At 38.2% G+C, this 24,366-nt stretch overlaps 2 protein-coding genes and 1 long non-coding RNA gene across 13 annotated transcripts in view; 1 reads left to right on the forward strand and 2 right to left on the reverse strand.

Moving 5' to 3' along the window:
• The window catches only part of LOC136791248 (uncharacterized), a 7,141-nt gene extending 6,236 nt beyond the window's left edge, over positions 1–905 (reverse strand). The window contains exon 1 of the long non-coding RNA XR_010832856.1: positions 9–905. This is a non-coding gene — a long non-coding RNA (uncharacterized lncRNA). The remainder of the gene's footprint in view (positions 1–8) is intronic.
• Positions 1–16,215, forward strand: part of DNAI7 (dynein axonemal intermediate chain 7) — a 23,912-nt gene extending 7,697 nt beyond the window's left edge. For 6 of the 8 annotated variants that reach the window (XM_067000568.1, XM_067000569.1, XM_048052232.2 and 3 more), the window contains 11 exons: positions 901–1,038; positions 4,082–4,228; positions 5,546–5,649; positions 7,112–7,388; positions 9,177–9,279; positions 11,468–11,634; positions 12,734–12,878; positions 13,636–13,847; positions 14,514–14,681; positions 14,884–14,997; positions 15,946–16,215. In XM_067000568.1, the coding sequence (XP_066856669.1) occupies positions 901–1,038; positions 4,082–4,228; positions 5,546–5,649; positions 7,112–7,388; positions 9,177–9,279; positions 11,468–11,634; positions 12,734–12,878; positions 13,636–13,847; positions 14,514–14,681; positions 14,884–14,997; positions 15,946–16,215 (1,845 nt within the window). The remainder of the gene's footprint in view (positions 1–900; positions 1,039–4,081; positions 4,229–5,545; positions 5,650–7,111; positions 7,389–9,176; positions 9,280–11,467; positions 11,635–12,733; positions 12,879–13,635; positions 13,848–14,513; positions 14,682–14,883; positions 14,998–15,945) is intronic. The other 2 variants (XM_067000562.1, XM_067000570.1) reach the window with 2 other exon arrangements.
• An 11-nt stretch (positions 16,216–16,226) lies between these two features.
• Positions 16,227–24,366, reverse strand: part of IRAG2 (inositol 1,4,5-triphosphate receptor associated 2) — a 41,401-nt gene continuing 33,261 nt past the window's right edge. For all 4 annotated transcript variants that reach the window (XM_013184610.3, XM_048052228.2, XM_013184609.3 and 1 more), the window contains 13 exons: positions 24,233–24,315; positions 24,032–24,104; positions 23,209–23,263; positions 23,095–23,122; positions 22,349–22,489; positions 22,076–22,210; positions 20,540–20,687; positions 19,600–19,643; positions 18,852–18,929; positions 18,681–18,745; positions 18,164–18,265; positions 17,892–17,993; positions 16,227–16,898 (listed from right to left, as the gene is read on the reverse strand). In XM_013184610.3, the coding sequence (XP_013040064.1) occupies positions 16,655–16,898; positions 17,892–17,993; positions 18,164–18,265; positions 18,681–18,745; positions 18,852–18,929; positions 19,600–19,643; positions 20,540–20,687; positions 22,076–22,210; positions 22,349–22,489; positions 23,095–23,122; positions 23,209–23,263; positions 24,032–24,104; positions 24,233–24,315 (1,298 nt within the window). In that variant the 3' untranslated portion in view covers positions 16,227–16,654. The remainder of the gene's footprint in view (positions 16,899–17,891; positions 17,994–18,163; positions 18,266–18,680; positions 18,746–18,851; positions 18,930–19,599; positions 19,644–20,539; positions 20,688–22,075; positions 22,211–22,348; positions 22,490–23,094; positions 23,123–23,208; positions 23,264–24,031; positions 24,105–24,232; positions 24,316–24,366) is intronic.

The following is a 24,366-nucleotide window of genomic DNA, read 5'->3' on the forward strand; positions in this document are numbered from 1 at the left end:
GCACTCACCTGTTATTACTGCTTTTGAAGTCAGTGTAAATTGTTATGCAAGTGGCTGGGAATGCAAGCACTTTTGCTTTAGAAGATCCGTTTTAGATTGTAACACAAACTTCAGTAACATTGCATTACTGACCTTCACAGTATATAGAGAGGCAGGGTTTCCTAAATATCTTACTGTATGGATAAAAAAAAAATGTTATAGGTTGTAGATTGATCCTATGAGCCAAAGTTAAGCTTATTCATAGAGTTAAGTGGGTTGTGATTGTTGATTAATTTTCACTTATAAAAATGACCAATAATTTATTTGAAAATTACATCATTTTTTTAAAAAACATCATTCTATCCTTCTGAGATTCCCACTGGAGGTTTCTGTGATATCTGAATGGGTGCTAGAAAGGAGAAGGAAATCTTCAGGGGCTGAGAAAGGAAGGATAAACATGTTGGAGTAGAAATCTCTTAAGCAGCTTTATTGTCAGTGTAAGAACTCAATTTTATTGGCCATATCTGGTTTGAGAATCATCCGCCTCTTCCACCTGCCCTGGTTCCTCACTTACATTCTCAGCCATTTATTCTTTCACCCCCTCATTTTGTGTCAAGTACAGAATTCATTGCTTTGGTAGACATGCAAGCTCTACTGAGGAGAACAGAACCCACTAACAAATGAGTAGAATAAACAGTAAGTATTAGGTGGGCAGAAGTATCTCAACACATTAGTACGGAAGTAAACCGTTTCTTTTCTGGCATAATGATCACTGGTAGTCCAGGTAGTATTACAGTCCTGTTTAGATGCACTTGTGAATGTATCACTAAATGTATTTGTCTTTCGGAATCCTCCTTTTTCTTCTAATAATGATTTGCACCACATGCCCATATCTACTTTTCTTTTGATTGTTTTCTGTAGTGGGAGCATTATATTGCTTGTGATGGAAGTCCTGATCCAACTATACCACAGGAAATAAATACTTTCATGAGCTTATGGCGTGAAGATCAAAATAAGGACATTCAACTTGTTGTGGAGAAGGGACAACAGGTACTAAATGTAAGTGTTAAAATGGTATTCTTTGGTTTAAGGTCACTAAAATATATCCTTAATACTGCTCCTCCCACCTACTTTTTTTTTTTTTAACAGTCAAATGACTGAAATTGGCTATAACCTTCGTCAGCCAGTAATCTTTCCTCAGTTTTTATATTTTTTAATTACAAATTTATTGTTAGGTCTAAAGGAGAAGACTATTGACTTTAAACATGCTGTGCCTTTGAGGGACTTCTGTGTAGTATTTCTACGCTGAGCTCTGGTACTCCAAATTCCATCTCCCCTGCTATCTACATTTTAAAAGCCTTGAGCCAGAATGTATCAGCTCATGTCACACTCAGGTTCTTCAGTGGACAAAAGTCTTACTGTGTAACGTTTGCGGCCAGTAAAGTGTTGTGTAATAGCAGGGGTTCCCAAAATGCACAGCCAATCATTGGTGGTTTCTGAGGCAATTCAAAGCAATTTGTGGCTGATATCAAATTTTAGGATTTTATTTTCATTTATGTTAACTTTATAGCATTCTGCAACTTAGAGGGTGTCTTACAGAAATGGGGATGAAAGTTGCATAATACATCTTTCACTGGGCTAGTTTGGTTCTGTGTTAGACTTCCCATCTTGCAATGCTTGCTGAGTGCTGCAATTTTCACCTGCCACATACTGTCTTGTTCTGAGCCAGTGGGGAATATGCTAGTCCTTTCCAAGAATTTCAACAGGTAACTCCTCCCATTTCTCCTGTACGCTGCAGACCAAGCAAAAAGCCTGACAATTGTCCACTTCCATTCCTTTTCTCCACTACACTCCCTGCTGTCAACTCTTTCTGCCAAACACACTTCTTTCCCACTCCTCCATGTTTCCCATCCAACACCGAAGCAGTTACAGCTACTTTAGGTCCTGCAGATGTGTGCTCCCTTGCACTGTATGATCAGTAGAGTATTATGTGAGACTATGACATAGGCATTTTTATTTTGCTCGTACTGGAAATGCGAGGTGATGTCAAAGAGTGCTAAAAGAGTGGTTATCTTCTCTTGGTCCAGAACATCCAAGCATTTCTTTCCTTCTCTGTTCATGTATCTGGAGAAAAATTTTAACCACTCAGGACTGTGAGGTCTTGTAGATCCTAGTTGATAGGGATCACCTCACTATCAAGGCAGACTGTGTTAAAGGTGAAATATAAAAAGACAGTAATATAGATTGTTATAAATTTGCTGTTGCTTTGCTATTCCTTTAACAAGCAGTAGTGCTGTGACTTCACAGGCTAAGATTAAAAACAGTCCGGTGAGTCTGGAAGGGAGGCATAAAATGTAATCCAATTTTCCCTTTGTCTCAGCACTGCAGGCGTAGGAGAGCACAGGGAAGACAAGAGGTGGTACATAATGTCCTTGCAGTGATAGCCCTTCTTCTGTCTGCATAACAGCATTGTTTCTCCTCTCTGCCAGATAAGTGGTGCTGCTTCCCGTTACAGGTGAGGCATGCAGAGACGACAGGAGAGGTGTTATTCAAGAGGGACTGCAGATGGATGATATTTAATGCTTCTCATCCTCTTACTGCAGACCTGTGGCCCAGAGCTGTGAAGAGAGGCAGCGCTGCAGGAATGACACAAGTAGAGAGACAGAGGCAGTGGTGCACGTCCCTCAGTGTGGAGCAGGGTGCAAGAAAAGAGAAAGGGAGGCTTCTGAGGATGCGGATGTCTGTGGAGTGGCAGGAGTCAGGCCCAGGGGAGGAGGGACAGGAAGCAAAGATGCCAAGGCACAGAGGAAAAGTAGGTGGCATTTGGGACAGTAGTCTAAAAGGATGGGAGCCCCTGAATGAATTTAACATCTACTTGTAACGTGTGACTTTTGGCTGTAGTCTGATTGAGCAGATACCATCACTGGCAACGATCCACATGTTTTTTGCATCAACACATTACTGTTAAAATTCATTTTTTTCATGGTTTATCATATGCACTGATAGACCCCATTTAAAAAACCCTGTTTAATTTTGTTCTGTGAACAGTTTACTGGGGCTTCATAGACCACAGATTGTCCATAGCCCACTGTGGTAAGCTCTTCTATCATAGAATCATTAAGGTTGGAAAAGACCTTCAAGATCATCTGGTCCTAAGCTATTATAATTTTTCTGATTATTTCTTCGCTTCTGTGAGGGTTAATTTTTATTTAACATCCTCCCTCCAGTTAAATATGTCTTTATTTTGTAATTCTAATGATAGCTAGAAGGTATTCCAAATACAGCATTGTGAATTTTTCCTTAATAGTCAGGTGGTCAGCATGAAACAGCAGTTTTATAAGTTTTATGTACTACTTTTTTCTACCGTAATCTTCATTTTGAAGTTTGTTTTAAAATGCTAATATTTACAGTCATTTTACTGTTGTCATTCATCTGCTTTGAAGTTATAACCTTTGCCATACAGAGGCCCAAACTCACTGTTTTTTCTTGAGAAATAAGCAAGTCATACAGATAAAGTGAAACAAATTATTCCTGATTCTGTGCAGCATTTATGAACATTGATGGATATAATTTGTAGATAGGAAGTGAATAGTAATACAAATTCTATCAACAGGTTTGAAATTTAGTTTTACTAGACAGTATGCTAATAAATACAATGCCAATGAAATACTGTTTTTTTCCCCTGTGATAGATCAGTGTCTTTAAAACTTCAGCCAACTAGGAATATTTTTTAGTCTTATACACGTGCTTAGATGTTAAGATATTAGTATATAATGCAAGATAACAGTGTTATCACAGAGTTCCAAACTTCACACTAAGGATTGTTCTGAGAATTAAAATTTAATTGCTGTATGTTTCACTATTACGTATTTTTTAGATTTAGTAGTTGATATTTTTACTATAGAAGATATGTTTCAACAACAAGGCTGTAAGCTTTTCATTAAAACTAATTTTTGACCAACAGATGTCTTCATGTGACAAACTGGTTCAATAAATTTTATAAGCTAAAATTCTATACAGCCCACAGGTTAGGGAATGAACACACATTATGCTGGGGTTGGTGTCAAACAGAGGTACTTTTCCTGCATATAATGTCTTCTAGTTAATTGAGAAGTTGCAGTTTTTTCTATTGGACACACCACCAAGTGAGATAACAGAAAAAGAAATAGTCCAGTACCAGGAAACTATTTTGGAATTGCAGAATCTACTTCATCAGAAGTACAATGAAGCAACAGAACACCTACTTAAAGTAAGTAAGATTTACTACTTCGAAGTTGTAATATACACAGTGCATAAAAGTTTTGCTACAGGTGTTTTGCTGTGATGTTTTTTTCTTATATTGTCAGACAAATCACGTGTAGAGTAGATACCAGACTATTTCTTCATAACCTCTGAAGATCTTAGTTTTACAGTGGAAACTACCATTACCATTAAGGTGTTTGATATTCAATTACTTTGAACTTCTGTGATAGTTGGAGGTGTTGGAAACAAGGGACTCAGTGTGAAATTTGTTTCCTATTTTGTCACTATGTTTTAAATTAGAAGCTAGCTGACTGTACAAAAAATTGCAAATGTGAAAAGTAGATCATATGATTAGCTTATATACCTTTTTTAATACAAGTTGATATGACTAAAATATTATCATAGAATCATAGAATATCCTGAGTTGGAAGGGACCCATAAGGATCATTGAGTCCAACTCCTGGCACCACACAGGTCTACCCAAAATCTTAGACCATGTGACTAGGTGAAGATATTGGGAAGAGTAAAAGGCACTTAAACAAGATAATGAAAATCTATTTATGAATCCTTTTTCTGGGTTGCATGTACAGATGGTGATCTTGCTTGCTATTTGTATTGGGTTTATGTGGCAAGGTTTTGGTAGCTGGGGGACTGCAGGAGTGGAGTGAGAGAGCAGCATGGTGGTGCTTTGCTACCTACCCATGTTAAACCACCACGCTATTCTAAGCATATTAATCATATATGTAAATATGGTTAGTAAAAGAGTATTGATAGAGGAAACAAAAAAAAAAGGAAAATGAATAAAGGAAATAAAGGAAATAGTGAACCAGTTGTATGTCTGTTGACAGTCAAAACCTTCTGTAAATTCTTGATTGTCTTTCCTGAGTTTAGGGTTAAACTCCTCATGTAATTATAATTTTGCAGGTTTTATATTAACAAAAATATAAAATACTTTTTGTAGTGACTGTGGTGTAGGAGTGTTTATTATTCAAGAAATGCTTTTTTTAAATTTTTTGTTTTAAATTTGTGCTGAGAAGTATTTTTGAAGGCAAATAATTAAGGGAGATTGGCAGTACCATTGAAGGGGATAATGTAAGACCCCGTATTTGGCAATATTTTGACTGACAGAATTGATGATGTCAGAGGAAGAAAAAATAACATAGTTCAAGTTTTATCAAAGGGATGCAACTTATATGTGCTTGGTCCAGTGTATTTTTGTTCTTACGTCTTTTCTTTTAAATTTATTTATTCCAGTGTAAATTTAAGAAAAACGAGGTAATATAAATAAGAAGAAAACATGATTTAATCTGCTTCTTCTTTGTAGACAGCTAGTATGTATGAAGATTCTGACACTGGAAATATGCAGGCAGTCATAAAGGACAAAAATGTTACTTTCTGTATATGGGCCAATCTGAAGAAGAAAGTAAGGTACAACATACTGAAATTCTTAATGGAAGTGAAGCCCAGCTTTGTCTAACCAAATCAAGTAAACACTAAGAACCAGTTTCTTGTGATCCCTTTATGTTGAATAGCATTTATTCTACAGACTCCCAGCTGATGAATTTCATACCATTCTGTTGCTAAGGAAGATCCCGGTTACATCAGCTTTTTATTGAACAACCAGAGTGTTTTTATATGTGTATCTATAGATACACACACACGCACATATATATATATAAAATATATGTTTCTTAAAATGCTAGAGTAGAACTCTGTTTCTGACAGAACAATTTTAAAATAAAAACAATAAAACTCATTCAGAGAATTGAAATTTCTTTGGAATTAATGTTTTTTTGCTGATGCCTTAAAATATTTCTAAGCCATCACAGTTCCTCACAAAGTGGTGAATGATGCTTTGTGCTCAGTGCTCTGTTAGATAAAAGATTATAGAGCTTGGAATGTAAGTATCCTCAACGGTTCATTCTGAATCAGAGTTTTTATTAGATTGCCACTTAACAGATACATTTTTCAGAACAAGTTCCAAAACAATTTTTTGAGCAGCCTTCCTACTCCCTATCTGCAAATACGAGGAATAAAGTGACTTTGCCTTGACTGAGGACCTGTTGTTGTAAGCTTTGCTAAGGTATCTGGAAGGCTGGTCCTGAGCAATGTCAGACTGACCTCCAGCAAGTGCCCATTCGAGTTAAAGCCTTTTGGTGTACTTAGAGAAGCACATATAATTTAAAAAAAAATCATATTAAATAATTAAAAAATAAATGGTGCTTTACTAGAAGATGTTTTTATATTGTTAGGCAGAAAATCAGTATTATTTAAATTGTTCTGCATTTGGCTGGGCTGGAATTGCAATGAGCAAGAAACTTAAATGTCTACTCGGACAGATGCAAGAACCCTAACTCAAAAGTTAGATAAGTGGTCTGATGCAGGCTGGCCTCCTGTGCTGCCCTTAGCCTGCTTCCTATGCTGTCAGAAGGGTTGGTGGGTGTGTAATGCTGTTGATTATCAGAATTACTTTTGTGTCCCTTTGGGTTTTACGTGGAAGATGCTGAGATTGTTGTAACACAGACAACTAGTGATTTTACCTGTGTAGGACTTTGCCCATTAAATTAATCTGTTTTATCAGAAATGTACTGTGTAGAACAGCTGCCATCTGATTCTGTCCCGTTGCCTTCCTATCAGGACCATTACATTTTTGCAGCTCCTGATGCCCTTCATGCAGTTGCAGGTTTTCTGGAGGAGCTTACAGACAGCTGTCAGTGCAGGGCAGGAAGAGTATTGCAACATCCAACTCTAATTCTTACACTGTGCCATGTGACAAAAGAGGATTTAGGTGACAGTGTAGAGCATCAGTTTGAATACTAATGAATAACTGTGAAAATAAGTGCTGCTGATCTTACTAGGGAACTTTTTTATTTCTTTAATTTATTTACAGGTTCAAGAATCATGTGTTTTGTGATACACATCATGGATTTGATCTTCCAAAGTCCCTGGCTGTGAGCAATGTTGCTGTTCGCATATTGCACACTCATTATGACCATGTATCTCCACTTTGGCTGCAGTGCCAGAGTGTGCCGAAATTGGAAGTCTTAGAAAGCAAAGAGTCAACTCAGCATTCAAAAGACAATGTAGAAGAACTAGAAGAAGAAAAGAAAGCTGCAGAAGAGCCCAACATGCCCACTGAAGAAGAAACACATTCTGATGAGAGAAAGGTAGGCAAAAAATCTCACAAGAGGATATTTTACGGTGCTGTTGTTACTTGAGGCCCAATTGCTGTGTAATAGCTTCTTCATGTGCCCTGTGCCTGAGAGAACAAAGTTCTTAAACTTTTATGGAAAAAGACAACTTGTGTTAAGACTGTCATAGATCTTCTGAGGGTGTGGAAAGATGAACGACTGAAGATTGTCGTAAAAATGGTAGAAAGGAAAGTTTTGACAGGATGTGGTAGTTGCAGGGTATTGGCATGCTGCATGGGTTGGCATTTGATTGGCATTTTATGAGTAGGATCATGCCATGAGGAATGCAAGGTTGTATCTGTTGTAAGATATTTCCAGATGTCTGTGACATATGTCAAGATGAATATATTCTGCTTCTGAGAAATTGACAGCCCACTAAAATCACTACAGGAATGCAATATTAGGAACATCAGAAGAGTGCAAAATAGGATTCAGAGCTCAATAGGTCTTGGTTGTGCAGTTACGTAGTTGCTCGGTTCCTGTATGTTGAAGCTTTCGCCACTAGAGGGTTTTCAAAACCTGTTTCTGGCAGCTGAACCCTCTCTGCAGACTTTAACGGAGTATGTTGGCTTTGGGTGTTGTGGGATTGGTTGTTTTTGTATTCTTGTTATTGGGCTTGAGTTTTTCACTTGGTTTCATCTGTGACCTGTAGATAAATGACTAGGATTCTCTATCTAAAATTTCTGCATAAAAAGCTGTAAGCCAGCATGTTTCATACCTTCTTAATACCTGGATCAACGATCCCTGTCTTTTTGGTCCCTGAAATCCTCTGTAGTGAATCAGTGCCTGAAATCCCATTTTTCTTGGTTCCTTTTTTCTTATTTTGTATGATAAGTCTTATCCTTTGGCAGTTTTCACATACATTTTTCAGGCTTTCTCCAGGCTTCTCATTCCATTGCTTCTCTTTTTCTTTTACAGGTCTTATTCTCCTTCTCTGAATTCAGTTTCATGAATTTTCCTGTTCTCTCTGTAGCCTCCACTTCTCTCAGCTATTGCGGTCACTCCTTCTGTCTGGCTCTGCCTTGATCTCCTCCACATTTACGTGGGTAAACACCTTTTTGCCCTCCCATTTCGTCCTAGTTGAGGTGTTTGCTCTTCCAGCACACTGGCAGGCACGCCACAGGACACAGGAGGTGCCCATGCCTCCGAATGCATGGTTTGTGTGCTGAACTGCCATTTGTCTACCACTGCGCTTCCAGAAGTCTGCTATGACAGGGATGAATTCATATCTGGGTTGGAAATTTGGCTAGAAGTCTAGAGTAACATTTTGAAAATACAAAACATTATGGGAAAGGGAATAAATGTTACAGGCAAGGCACAGTCTAAGACTGGAAGTGGGGATTCTGACAGTATCAGCATGGGTTTGGTTTCAACAGTGGGTTAAGTTTCGTTTGTGTCATTTTTCCATCTGTAAAGGCAGCAAAAGCATAATATTTGAGTGTACATACTGCTAATAAGATCAATTGCTTGTATGGTATCTGTGGGGTTTGAGGTGGAATTTGCTGTGGAAATGAAGTAAATATTTTATGTTTTTCTCTATTTACATGTTCAAACTAACATTGGAGCATTCCTTTAATAAAAAATATTTTTCCTAGTTAGGTAAAAATAATTTCTCCAAAAAACTTGACCCTGTAGCAAGATTGGTACAAATATGGCTACAGGAGTGGAACTGTACTCTTTCTCCTTGGACCATTGTTTTAAAGGAGGTGATACGTTCTTTTTATTGTTTGTCTAATAAAAAAATGTCTTTTGTTTTTTCTGTAGAGTGCTATCTCATTCAAAGAAAAATACAATAGTGTAACTGACATAAATGAGAAGACAGAGGAGGAAACTGAGAAGAAATCAGAAATCTTGGACATATCACAAGGTATTTGGTTAGTTCTTATTTGCAGCACTACAGAGTTACTAATTTTAAATGTTTTGTATATGGAAGCATGGTGATACAGATCTATGCAAATGGAACAAAGTTTAGAAATACATTGCTGACTTTATAACATGAGTTTTGTTGACACTTCTGTTAATGATTGTTAAATGCAGGGAAAAAATAAGATAGGGAGATTGATTTTGTCCCTACGCTTATTTATGTGTTAATTCATAAATGTACATAAACATAATAATTATGTATATGTTTATGTATATGTATGTTTATGGGCGAGGCAAACAATATTTATGAATCTGCTAGTCTGCTTGGCGAGATTAACTTCTCCAGAAGAAAATAAATCCAGTACTTACAATGGTATGAACTCAGGCAGTGTAGGTATTACAAAGTACTACTTAAACGTGTACTTAGAGTAGGATATAGACTGATATACTTTACTAAAAGAGGGTCTAATCCAGGAACTAAAACTGTCCAACATAAGTTATAAATGTCTTTAGTGCTGTGGTGTCCTTTGGTTTAGTAAGAGTGGGTTTTCTTGTAGTACTGTCTTAAATAAAATGACTGCAAACTGTTCGTAAGAGTTTAGCTGAGCTTTACAGCCTTTTGCTCATTTGAAAAAAAAAAAAAACAAACAACTTTCTGCTAAACATAGTTGCAGCAACCATGTTGTCAGACTGTACCTTATGGATCACCCAAACAAGGTGGTTTTCAAGAGAGTATAAGGACTTTGTGCTTCAGTCAGAGGGGGGTTATATTTTATTTCTGTAAGGCTTTGAAAATCGCTACCATATTATTAGACTGAGTATATGTACCCAGAAATGTACTAATTATATCTGAATGACTTCAAGGCTATTATTTGCTTTAATAAGGAGAGAAGGCTTTTGAAATCATGCCTTTGCTGACATGCTAATGATTTGCAAACCCATTCAACCACTTCTGGGAATGGGGTTTGAAAGGATACTAAGTTACCACAGATTCAGTGAAAACAGGCAGCCAAGGTAAAACAGTGGAAAATCAGGAGTGTGCAACACTGAAAACAGCAAGAACTATTGCAGGTTGTTCTCTGGATTTAAGTTGTACTAGTGTTAAGAATTTAATTTATCTTGAGAGTTAATAGTTTTGTTTAGAAGACATTTAAATATTATTGTATTATTACTTTAGAAAGCACATTAAAGTGCAAGCTATATTGTGACTGGTAGTAAAATGGCTTTTGGTTTTTGTAATTATTTTGCTCAGAATAACTGCAAAAGGATCTTTGAATTGCATCTTCTAGTATGAGTACAGTAGAGTAAAAGCTCTACATAAACTCTGCAACTAAAGCTGGTGTTACAAAATTAACATAACTTTCACTTGTTTTGTAAAAAGCTTGAAGGCAGTTTATATAGATAATTGTCTTTTTTTTTTTAAGATTATCTCACTCTTTAAAAGTGTATTTTTTTTAAAACACTGTAGCTGTTTTGACGTTATTGAACACTTTTCCTTGATCCCCATCAACAATAACTTTCTCCATCTGTAATGTCTGGTACAATGTTTTATGTGATTTTTTTTTTGAAGAAAATATTTCTAGTAATTTTAGTCCATTACATTGATGCCTTCTAATAACTTTTTTCAACTGAGTAAAATTTGAATTTATACATAAATACATATAGTTATACATAGAAAAAACATTATGAATTGTCTTTTGTTTTCTAAAAATTTTGTTTAACATGTTAAATGCCTTTTGCTCTTTGCAAATAGCTTTCACCTGTAGCTGCCTTATACCTTTTGATTTGCCTTGTTTCCATGCCAATAAGATCTTTCCAAACCTGGCCAGAATCTACTGTCTTGTATACTTGTGAAATTCTTCTATGATTAGTGATGCAACTGATTTTTTTTTGTCAGTAAAACCTTATTACTATGTGAAACGGTTTGAGTTGACTACAAAGCAAGAGTAGAGATTAATCTATTAGAAAGCTCAGTACCAAAAAAAAGTGTTTTTTCATTGTCCAACTGTCTGTTTCAATTAATTGTTCAAAGATGTGTGGCATACCAGTAGATGGAGCTGAAACGCCACAGAATATAAAGCATTTCAAGTACACAGACTTTTTGTGCAGATGTAAAAAAATAATAGAAGTATGAAATTACAACAGCTTAGGTTAAGCACCAAATTAACACTTGTTACTTATTTGTTTTGTAGTTCTGAGTCCACTGATGCAGGAAAAGACCAATGAAAAAGAAGATGAGATAACTGATGAAAATATTGTTGATTTGCGACAGTTTGTACCAGTGGGTGGTGTGTACCATATCGATGCACTGCAGCTTCCACCTCAAGTCAAACAAGTCAAGAACTGGAATATAGTGGAGGTGAGTGAAAAAATGTATTACATCTCACGGAGTCTTCATCCCTGAAGAGCTGTTCCTGAGTTGTTTCACCATAGTATGTATGCAGTTTATATATATGTGCTGATTTCTTGAGCAATGAACTAAAGGACCAAATTATGAAATTATGTTTTCAGTTTGACATAGCCAATTTTTGGAGCAGCTGAGGTAAGCAGATCAGCATTTCATGAAGTGTGCATTTGATCATTGTTCATTAGCACAGCTAGCATGGATACTTTAAATTGTTGTACTGTAAATGCTCTAGTATGAAGTAAAAGCAAAGCCAGACTTCCTTTTTTTTGTCTATGAAAAGTACACTTAAGGAAGGATGGTAACAAAATTACTACCAATTCAGTTCTGGGTTCTGCAAGGTATAGGTGGTCTATAGACAACGTGTCTTAGTTCTCCTACTTGTGGTGCCTTATGCAGCATTAACCTATGTCACAGTTTTTATTGTGAAATTGAAAACCATTAATAAGTGAAATTCACATACAGACTAAGAAAGCAGGACTGTGAGCAGATTAAGTAGTATGGGATCTTCCTTTCTAGCCACATGCACAGACCTGCCTTACCAATTGAATTTGAATTCTTTCATTACCTTTGACACTGTGCAAACAAAGTGGAGCTGTATCTCTTTTTGCCTGATAAGTGCTCTTGTTTATTTTGAGTACCTGTGAATCTATTAAGGGGTGATTCCACTTACTGTGTGGTGTTGCCTGAAAGGTGCCACAGACGGCATGCGAAGGGTTCAACTGCCTATTGGTACTCAACCTTAATACTGTCTTCAATGCTGTAGTTCCCATGAAGGGAAAGGTTTACTACAGCAGACCTCGTGCTGATTTCTATATTAGGGGGTTTCACAGTAATGCTTGTTAAAATTCAAGCAAAATACTTTAGCAGGAAGATGTAAGAAAGAAAAATCTTTTTTGGAAGTGGGCCATGTCAGCCAACAATTTCAACTAGTAAATTTTAAATCGTATGTTACGGAACTCCACAGATAACTAGGTGGATTTAAAAAAACAAATTCAGGCTACTGCATTTTCTAATAAGATGTTTTGTTTGTCCTTTTTGCATTTTTCTAAAGTTACTTGACATTGGCTTGGAGGCATACAGATATCCCCCAGAAGAGTCTGACGATGCCCCATATCCACCAATACAGATAACGCTTAGGCTGTCTGACAGTGTGATCTATTGCGAGGAGCCTGTGATAGCCCGATGGGATCCTGCAGGTACCAACTTAAGATAAATTTATTTTGTTTGACTAATGGACATGATACAAGGTTTCAAATAGTTTTCTGAAATATCTGTTAAGAAAAGAGCCAATTCACAGCCAAGAAATAGTTAAGGGAGTTTGGTGTTCACAAAAAAAACACAGAGTAGTTTGTTTGTTTGTTTGTTTTGGTTTCTGGTTTGATTCTGCATCATGTGTAATCAGGGACTGCTCGAGGCTTTTCACTGAAACTTTTTTTTCTTTCATATTAATGGGTGTAGTAGTGAACTGTATACCACAAATGACGTTTTGGTAGAGCAAAGTCCTGTGAAGTCCACTTTGAGCCAAATTACCCCCTAACTACATGTAGTCATATTACCTCAAAATATTAAATGTTAAAAAAACAAATTTGTTACTCACGTTACTAAAAAAAGTATACATTACCTCTGATGTTACATCCTGAAAGATACTAGAACTTAAGGTAGTTCAATGTTTCAAGTTACTGTTGGAAATAAGGTTGAGGAGTGCTATATCCTACATAAAAAAATACAAATACTAACATAACTATTTTTTTTGAGCTTTCACATCAGAATTAGCCTAATTTTGTACTTAAAGGAGAGAAGGTTTTTGCCTTAAATGAATTCTCTTTACTTTGTGCTTTATCTTACCTACCTCTGAATATTAGTTTACCTAGAATATCTTTACTAATTCTTCACCAGTACATATTACAAGCAGAAGCTTTATGTATGTTTTTTCTTTTTGCATCCCTTGTAAAGGCCAGCAGTGGAGAACTGATGGCATCAGCAACATAACATATGAAACACAGAAGAGTATTACTTTTGAGATGGGTGCTTTTTATACAATAGCACTTCTCCAGAATGTTCATCTCAACATGCCATATCAGGCATGGGAATTGAGACCTATGGGTATAAATGAAGCACTACTTACAGTTACTACAGTCTTTGCAGAAGTTCAGATACAAATTAAGGTACTATTTTTTTTTTTTCCATAAAACATTGGTAGTTTGTTTTTTAAAAAAACCAGAATTGTCACTGTCCTTTCTTAAGAATGTGGGATGGTTCCACAAGAGCAACTTGAATCTCGCTCCTTTGCTATTGAAAATAAGGAAGGAACTATTCCAAGCTCTAATGTAACCACCAATATTATTGGTGATTTAATTTTTCTGTGATTTGGTCAAAAGAAAGCATCTGTTCTGCAACATTCCATTAAGTTCTTTGATATTAATACTACTTTGCTAAAGTCAAGACTGCTTCATCAGCACTTAGAAAGTGTTGCTCTCTCTCACTGCCCAACTGCGCCATAAGAACTGAGCATTCCAAGCAACCTACTTTTTGATCTTTGTTCCTTCTAAAGGTTCAAGTTAAGCATGATTGTCGTTTTAGTAACAGATATTGATTTATATGACAAGGAGAATATGTACAGTGTGATCATAAGTGTGGGCCAGTAAACCAGTGTCAGTTCTGAAATCCAACAGTAAAGTGGCTTCCTACAAGATCTGTGAATGTTTAAAGATGAGGATGATAGCTAATGTAGGTAATATCCAGAATAGAAAAGCAGCAAATAAATCATTGATGCCTGAAGCCAAGAATAGCTTTAATCACCAGTAAGATGCTTTGATTGGTTTATACAACAGGGTAAGCAGTGTATGGTGGCTGCAGTCACAGTGGAAGAGAAGGATGTGCTTTCTCACCTGACAGGAAAATGGATGTGTCCCGTCACCTTAAGAAAAGTTTTGAAAGAGGCTGGTGTGAATATTTTCCCAGGAGAATATTCATACAAATACGTCTCTGTGAACAAGAAGGTGAGTGCAAGAGTGGGCTTGCCCCCCAGCCTCTTTCTCAGGTAGGCAACATTTTCTTGTATGAAGACCTATTATACAGAATGAGGATGAGTGTCCTTGCAGCTTAGCCAGGAGATTCTGCTTAAAGCAAGCTTTTCCTTACCTTCATATAAAGCAGAGATTTAGTGGATGCGTATCTTCTAACTGTACTTTTGCATTACAGGCTCCCCTAATAGAAGTGAGGGCATACCAACAGATGGCCCTGGTTGCATCCACTTTTGCTTTTGGCTGGAGCAAATGGAATCTAGAATCGGGTCAAGATCAAGTAGTGTTCAAGGTTTGTAGCTTTAGACCAAATGTCTAGAGACAAACCAGTACAGAAGCATATCACACAAAAGACAAAAACAACTTTCTTCATTTATGCTCATTTCAAACAATCTTCAGGCCCTGACCTAATGCTTAGTGCAGCAGTTAAGATTTAGGGTGACAATTTCACATAGTAATATTTTGTTTAGCAAAACTTCAGTGCCCACTTCTCCACACCTCAAGCCCATTCCTCAACAAATATAAGTTTCAGTAACAAAGATACTTGCTAATGTGCTAAGATGTATAGCTGACAGGTCAGCTATTGAGGCTTTAGCTGAAGCTGGGATGACACAGGTAGATGCTGATTTTTCAGCAAGTAGCTTACTATGAGGCCCTCAAAGGCCCCCTCAATTACCATCTAGAAGTTTCTTCTTGGCTTTGTGCATGTTTACAGTTGTTCTGTACTGTAAAGGAGGGAATAAGCAACTTGAGTTGATATGTTTCCCTCTGTAAACTAAAAAATGTGGTTAAAACTTCTCCCAGACAGCATAATACTCCCAGTTATGACTGTGGATATAGAACATACCATACTGCTGAAATCTTGAGAGATCTTGAGTTAAAGACTTGTGACATACATGCAAATGTTTAGCCCGGTTCTTAATCCCAGCAGGAAGAACTAAAGTGTGTGATGCCTGTTGCACCTAGCTACTCTTTTCATATGAGTCAGAAACAGCAAGAAAGCCAGAGTGACCAACCTTGCATTTTACAGAGGCAAACAAGATGAAGATTTTGATGTTGATACAATGTGTTACACAGTCATTTACTTAAAGACCTAATACTATTTTAACAGTTCAAAGCAATGCTTTGTTTTTTCTCTATTACACTCATAAGTACACTAGAACTTAAAATTTTGTACTAGAATTTGTTCTCTGTCAGTGTCATGGGCTTCATCTTACAGCCCATTTTTTTTCTGCACTAGGTAAGTGAGCATCTTAAAACGGATTTTGTCAAAGACTGGTCTCTTTACATGTTTAATGGTCAGAGAGCACTGAAACTCAAGATCACAGAAACCAGTGAAGCATTTTCAAAAGAGCTAGAAGAAGATTCTGAATTTCACTCCACACTCTACCATATGCTTAAAGACTTTGCCAGTAAAGAAGCAATTGATAGAGTGAGTACAGCTAACTTCCTGTTTATTGATGTTGTATATCAGCTGCTCCTTGCTACAAGAGTTTTAACATACTCTTAAATACTGCATGCTTTCCTTTAAAACTTTATTACCAAAAGCTTTCAATAAAGTTACATTTCAAGTCTTTAATCCTTTTCTATTCAAATCATTGGAACAGCTTTAATGACTAAAATGTAGCCATCTTATTTTTGTTAAGTTATTTATTCTCTTGTGGCTGGATCATTTAGTCATACCTACTGTTAGCTATGTTCAAAATCACTAACTGTTTTATTCTATATCTGAATGGAATTAAGACACTCTTAGGTACTTGAAAAGATAACTTTTGTCAGAATAAGGAAAAAAATATTTTTTCAATTTCAAGTCACACTTAAAAAAAATCCCCTAACACCCACAACCCAAACAAACCAACTGAAACATGTAACCTTAAATATACTATCTCAGCTTCTCATACTGTCAACCAGAACTCAGAAAGATAACTTTACAAAATTCAGAACCTTTGTTATACTGGGGGTGGTCCGTTGTGTTGAAGTCCTGTATACGGCCACAACAGTTGCTGTAGTGAAGTCCAGGAGTCCCCAGTGCCGACAGGTGCTGCATCTGCTGGTCTTTGAAGAGACAGCCCAGTGAGGAAGCTTGTAAAAGCAGCAAGCAGTACCAGGATGGAGACAGAAACCCAGAGAGTTTTGTTAGCGTTGGAAAAGGAAGTCTTGAAATGGGATGCCCATGATGACACTAAGTTGCACCTGTAGAAAAGAGTAAGTCATGTAGTAGTTCCATTTTTCTTCAAAAATTAGAACCCCTCTCCCCACCCTTACCCCAAAAACAACAGCAAAGACAACAAACCAAAGCTTATAACAAACAACTATCAAAAGTGACAAGGTAGCTGATGCATTGGGAGCTATGTACAATGATAGCTTGCATTTCACAGACTTCAGTAAGCTAGTTTTTGATAAGCTGTTTAGGTGATGGACTTGACCCATAAGCCCTGTTCAGGCAGCCATGCTCCCTATACCACACCATATTTCTGAAGAGGATTCACAAATACTGCCTTGCAGATTGTGAAGAATTAATCGTGCTTATAAGAAAAGCACTGAAAGTACTGGATTAAGGCTTTGTTTTCTAGGGCTTTGATGCCTTCCGTGAAGTTAGGTGAGGAAAGGCTTCTGCCTAATAGCCAAACTTTAAACCTCTCACAACATTGGTACCTCTATCCTTTGTCAAACAATAGGAAGAAAGTATATTTTTCTTGCCATCTTTTCAATTTTACATACTAGCGTGTAATTGTCTTATCTCCCCTTTGACTGGGAATACTCAAAGTGTAGGTTTAGCATAGGGTGTTAATGCAGAACATGCATTCTCTGCAGAGAAATTGTGTAATTCCTTTTCTGTAGGGCAGTTGTTTAAATTTAGGGGCTTGCAGGGGATGCTTCTTTAGGACAGCACTCTTTTTTGACCTGCGAGATACAGAGAAGTTAGCTGCAGTAACCCTGTTAATCTTGATAACTACTTGTCCCGCAGTTTGTGTCAAAGCCGCTGTTAAGCATTGCACAGGAGTCACTGCTTAAGGTTAGTTATGAATCCCTGGTGGGGTGAGCCTCTGGCACTTGATACTACTCATTCCTGGTTGGCTTGTTTCAGAAGTCAGGATTAACAACCAAGCCATAAGCTACAGCTTTGGTTCCTCTTCCCACGTCCAACCACTGCTTTACCTCATGACCATTTTGGGGAATACTTACGCTGTCTCCAGGTTCCATTTTGATGGACAGTTTCCTGTTTCAGAGATACTTTCCTTTCTTGATGGTTCTTGCACTTCAGCAGGCAATTCCGACTGCTCGTTTCTGTAAGCAAGCATCAACAGTTTGAAAGCTTTTCTATCAAGCATTTGATTTCACAGAGCTCACAATGCCTTGACTTTATAGCCCTGGTCAGGTTAGTGACAGGTAAAGAGTTCATTGAAAATAAACAAACCCTGCACACATACCTTGGAGGATGTTTCTGTTCAACTTACTGTGTTTCCGAATGTTCATTCTCATACTCTGCCCAGGAATATGTGCTAATGAATCGCTGCAGTGAAGGACGCTTATCATTTTGCTTTGCTCCTAGTCGTCCCCTGTCATATTTTAAACACAGTTGCTTTACTTTCCCCCCAGATACACAGTATGAAATTAGAAATTCTGCAACAGCCTACTCATTTGGTTGGGACATAGACAAATAAGCTTCAAAATTAGCCGCCTGAAATTTTTTTTATTATTATTTTAAACCAAATCCATCAATGTCAGCTGTCTAGTTTTTATATTTGAGTTCTAATGCAAGACAGTCAAGGTAATTTTTCTGTTAGTCTCTTCACCCTTAATTAAAAGGGAAGCTGTAACATTTAGTCACAAAGGCTCATTTGTGTATTGAAGCACATAGAACTAACGTGAAAGATGTAGCCTAATAATATTATGCCTCAAGATGCTCAATACAGGCACAGCTTGAGCTGAAAAATATTTAACCCTATTCAAAGAAAAGCCAAGTAACTTTACCAGCTGCTTGATCTCCTGTTGAGTTTATCACTCCATTCATCTCCATCAGTTTCTTGTAGTTGGGCCTAGAGAAGAAGTTTAAGCCACTTTACTGCATTTGCCTTTTTCCACTGAAACCCAGCCAGTTATGAGAAGGGTAAAGCACCTCAATGTCTGGGAACCCTTACTTACCAGCGGCAACCCAATACCTGCATTTCCAGCACTCCTAGGCACTGTTGCGATGCTAACTCTTCGTAGGGATGATGGTGGCTACACAAATAAAAGGCATTAGTGGCTCTATCAGGGAATGACTGGATTACTCACTGAGCACACAAAACACCATCTGTTGTTGTACAAACTGTATAGAAACTAGAAATTGTTGCTTAGCTTGAAGTGACACACAGAGAAGAGTTGAATCATAAGCACAGCCCAAATCATGCATTTTTAAAAGCAGCATCTTTCCACAGTAATTGGTCCTCCTACTTCCCCAGGCATCTAAAGTGAAGCTGGATACACAGCTTCCAGCAAAATACCAAAACTGAATGTGACTAAATTCCCCTAATGACCCTCACAGGAGTTCCTACAGTCAATATGAATTGCTCCCATCTATTTTTTCTTCTCTCTGCTAAACCCTTCTTCCGTAAGCCCAATGAAAGAACCACATGTGAACAACAGTTTTTAACCACTACAAGAAAACACAGCCATTTCAGCTTCTGTGAACACCTCATCTACCGTAAGTGGGACCACATGCAGTTCCCTCAGGCTGGGAGGAGGGTCAATTGAAAATATATCCTCGTGTCTGATGACATCAGCCAATATCTGAGACAGAAAACCACTAAGTCAAGCATGCATCGGAGCACCAGCGCATGACAAGGCAAAGGAAACCACACACAGACACTTAACACATTTGAAATTTCACATTAACCTTTAAGGGCCATACCTTGAAGTTAAAGGAATTGGGTAGCTTTTTATTTGTAGATTCATCTGTGAAGAGATTGAACATCAGAAAGGTTGACAAGAATGTAATGAGCTTTAGTTGGAACTAATGGTCTGACTTTTTGCATTATCTCAGCAGAGAGCGCATCAAATTGCTCCCAGAAAACAGAAATGAGACTTAAGGGGATTAAAGCTCTCTATTTCATTAGATAAGTTCTTAACATTCACACTTTATACATCCTCTACAAGGATCGAATTCTACCATTATCAAGTCAAATGTCCTGTTTTAAGTTAATCTCTTACAGTCAACAGCTTGTAGCCACAAAGGAAAGAGCAGCCTGTAATTTAGAAGGCTCCTGAGAAAATTTTACTAGTGCACAAGTAAGACTGCCCTTTCCACTTGTAAAATACATGCTCCATTTTTTTTTTTTATTTTAAGATTTTAATACTTGTCCTGGAAAAGCTCTAAGTGCATGACACTGTCTGAAAACCTGACCACTGTACCATCTGCGTAAAGGGGGAAATTCAGAGCACCTGCACTTAAGGAGTCTGTGATTCATATTCAGAAAAAGAGCAGAAAGCGTCTGTAAAGAACAGTCAAAATTCAGCTACCTAGAAATAGCTACTGGGAATGCTCCCATGTGAGTGAACACCCAAGTATACTGCTCGAAAGAAGTAAGATCATCACCACCAAATGCAATGCACTTTTTCTGAAAGCTGCATACTTGCAATATTTTCACCCTGTCCCAAGATTCCTGGAAGCTTACACAGAGGTCTGATTGTTTCTATATTGTTAGCATACTGCTATTTCTTCCTTTGATTTTAGGAAAGGAGATGCATCAGTCATATAACCCCTCCACCTAAAATGTTGACCTTTAATTAGCTGAGGGTCTGTCTGGCCCTTAGGCAGCCATGGAAAGGCTAAGCAGCTTTGCTTAGGTTACCTCGATCTCCAAGAGAACTAAATGATCTTTCATTCTGGAGCAGGACTTGTTTCAGCTCCTCAAGTTCTGCATGCTCTTTTGTGTACATGCGCTTCAGGTTTTCCACATGTTGAATCATTACTTCCACAGCCTTGCTGACACGGCTCTCCTAAAAGGAAGAGACCAATAGCAGTAGGAAAAAAGTGTCTCTGAGAAACTGCGTCATGTTTAGATTAAGATGTTCTTTTCCCCTTGACCATCTACTATCATCTTGCATCACTGTGGACTAAAGTGAAAGGATTTTGCATCACACTTGCGAAGTTTCACCACAACCCATCTCTCATCTCATCAAAAGTAGTGTGGCCAGCAGGGCAAGGGAGGTGATCCTCCTCTCTGCCCTGCTGTTGTGAGACCCCAGCTGGAGCCCTGTGTTCAGCTCTGGGGCCCCCAGCACAAGAAGGACATGGACCTGTTAGAACGAGTCCAGAAGGGGGCCAGAAAGATGATCAAGGGGCTGGAGCGCCTCTCCGATGAAGACAGTCTGAGGGAGTTGGGGTTGTTCAGCCTGGAGAAGAGAAGGCTCCAAGGAGACCTAACAGCGGCCTTCCAGTACCTAAAGGGGGCCTACAGGAAAGCTGGGGAGGGAGTCTTTGTCAGGGGGTGTAGTGATAGTTTAAACTCTTAGGACAAGGGGGAATGGTTTTAAATCTATCCTAAGAGGGTAGATTTACATCAGACATAAGGAAAAAAAATTTCACTCAGAGGGTGGTGAGGCACTGGCACAGGCTGCCCATAGAAGCTGTGGATGCCCCATCCCTGCAGGTGTTCAAGGCCAAGATGGATGGGTCTTTGGGCAGCTTGGTCTGGTGGGAGGTGTCCCTGCCCTGAGTTAGATGATCTGTAAGGTCCCTTCCAACCCAAACCATTCAATGATCCCATGCCCAAGTTATGCAGGTTTCATTTCTCCAGCGATCCCTCTCACCCTAACATAGTTCAGAACTTCATTTTCTGAATCCTTACAATTCCTCATTAACTTTCTCTGATCTACAGTCTCAACACGCACTCACATTTACTAGTACTTATTGTCAAGAAAGATTTTCATACTATTCTTCAACATTATACTATTACATAACATTTGAGTAGATCTTTGTCAACTTGCATAGATTTAGTGTATTAGCCTTGTCCAAAGCCCTGTTAAAATCCTTTCCATAAGGCAGAGATTTACCATTACAGCATAAAGACTATCATTACCACATTCTATTCTTGTACTCTCTACTGTATACAGCCCTACACTGCTTTTTTTTTTAAATCAGCACCATATTTTTTGTTGTATTTTTGCACAGTGCTAGTGCAATGTAGCTGCTATTACAATGCCTGAGATTCATCATAATGATAATGCAAGCAGAGACCTGAGAAGAGAGAGCTAGGACTAAACTGTATCAGTTCACATACATGAGATTCACACATCTAGATCTGGAATCAGAAGCCTAGAAAACAGATAGTGCTATTCCTTAACATCTAGAAGCTTTTGTACAAGACACATGCACATAGTGTTACCTGATTAATAGCTCCCAGCATCTCTGCTCTGCTGGCGACTCGGGCTGCATACTGGCTAAGGAACTGCAAGCTTTTCTGCAGCTTCTTAATAATTTCCTGTGCTTGGTTATCTTCTTCACACAAAGGAACTAAAGCCTAAAGAGGCACATTGGTAAGAAAAACAAATGTGATCTATTAGTAAGAAGGGCAAACTCAAGTGGATGGCACTGAGGGGCTGTGTTCAGGCTCACACAGTCTCAAGATTAGCATCCAACAGTCTCAGCTTACACTAACCTCTAACATCTTTAGAGCATTTGTGATCTCCTTTTTCAAGTTCTCTTCAGCCAAGTCGCGGGATCTTTCTTCAAGCCTCACCCTCTTGTCCAAGGTAAACAAGTCACATTTAAAACCTAGAGACAATCTCAGAAATTCAGCCTGTTGTGGAGAAGAACAGATTTCAGAATAATCAAGTGATGCAAACTTTTTTTTTTAAAGGAGATCTGGACATTGAAGTGACATTTGGGAATATACCCCATGAACAAAGCTACAGGAGAGATACAGAAGAGAAGCAAACATAGCTTGCTTCCACAAAGACAGTCCTTTCCCCAAAGACAGACCTCCCATCTGTAGTGGTGGGGGGTAGTAACCTGCAACCAGAACAAGTAATATCCTGGCAGCATGCAGTATGTTATCTGTGTCCTTTGGGAGGAAAAAAAAAGTCTTAAACCAGCACACACTGCCTGGGAGGAAGTCATAGCGATGCTCCTTAACACTTACAAACATTTCATTTGCAGCAAATATTTTGTTCAGTTTTACAGTTTTTCACCTTATCTCGTTCCTTCAATAGTTTCTGTTGAACATGGAAACATTGTTTATGCCAAGAGGGCTTAGAAAGATTTCAAAAGCCAATTTACAGAAATACATCCAATTTGAGCTACTCAGTGTCATTCTTTTTATATAGGCCAAGATATTAGTGATGGCTATCTACAAGATCTTTCTATTGTCCATGATACCGAAGGATACAAGCAGTTGAGACTTACCTCCACCTCTTTCTCACTAGGCGAGTCACTGTAGGATAAGAAGAAGCAATCATGTAACAGACTGCAACTCTGAATTCATACCTGCAGGTGATCACCGAAAGCCAAAACACTTACAGCTCATTTTGCTTTGTTTTATCCCCTTTAATGCCACCTGCAGTGGGTGAACTCCCTGAGAAGAAGAAAAAAAAAGAGGAAGTTCTCAGACCAAAAATGGTTTGTGAAAGCCTTTAAAGTTCTAACAGCAGCTATAGCTAAGGTTTCCAGCTCTTGCTGATAAAAACAATGTGTACCTCAGAGTACATTGGGGTTAGAATGCCAGTTAAGACTGGAAAACACTCTCTTGTACAGAGCCACAAGTTGGCTGTTTAGTCAGCTTCAACTAGTATCTCATTAGTATGGGAATGGTTAATTCTAGGCTTTGGTGCAAGTCCTCAGCCCATAGGTTCATCCCCCAGGATGTTACATGACTTACAACATGACTAGCTTTTACTCAACTCCAAAGGCAGAAGGTCGGGTGACCACAAAAGCGGAGGTGTCTAAGCACAGATCAGCAGAAACATTGTCCAGTTATCTATACCATATTACCCAAAACTCCAGTTAGCATAAGGGCTGCTGCTTTATAAATCTTTGGGGAGGACATGCATGCCAGTTTCAAATACCCTAGCTGCTTTGCAACTCCTAAGAAATTCTGTCTAGAGGAAGACTGAGTTAGATCAGTATCCGTAGAAATCAGAAGCAGGTTTTTGCTTGATAACATCTTCCCTTTCTCCACCGCTAGCCCATTCTGATTTTTTAAACCACAGCTACTACCCCTTAACACAAGAACCCCACATAATAATTGGCATAGTCCATGCAGCTCTCTACAGCTGTTTACACAGGTGACCAAGGCTTGCACTCCAGTAAGTTATGCAGACTAAGTCAACAAAAAAACTCTTACCTTTCCTGCTGGGAACCATAGCTGGTGTTATCTCACTCTGTTCTTTATTAGTTTCCTTTTCCAGGCCCATCTCCTAAAAGGAAGTCAGAAAGTAGTTGCAGCAAAGCAACAGCCACAAAACCAGTGGGGGGGGCCCATGCCCTCCAGGAGTCACTGCTCAGCCAAAGCAGTTTGACATTTCAGTGTCACTAGGATTCTTACCGGGTCTTTCTTCAAAAGATTTTGCAGGGAGGTTTTGCATTCTTCTATCACAGGGCTGAATTCTTTCTTGATCAGATGAGGCCCTGGGAAGAAATATCCCAGAAAACAAGTGTAATAAAAGCAAAACAAGCCTC

Source organism: Anser cygnoides, chromosome 1 (genome assembly GCF_040182565.1).
Source record: "Anser cygnoides isolate HZ-2024a breed goose chromosome 1, Taihu_goose_T2T_genome, whole genome shotgun sequence".
NCBI classification, from domain to species: domain Eukaryota; kingdom Metazoa; phylum Chordata; class Aves; order Anseriformes; family Anatidae; genus Anser; species Anser cygnoides.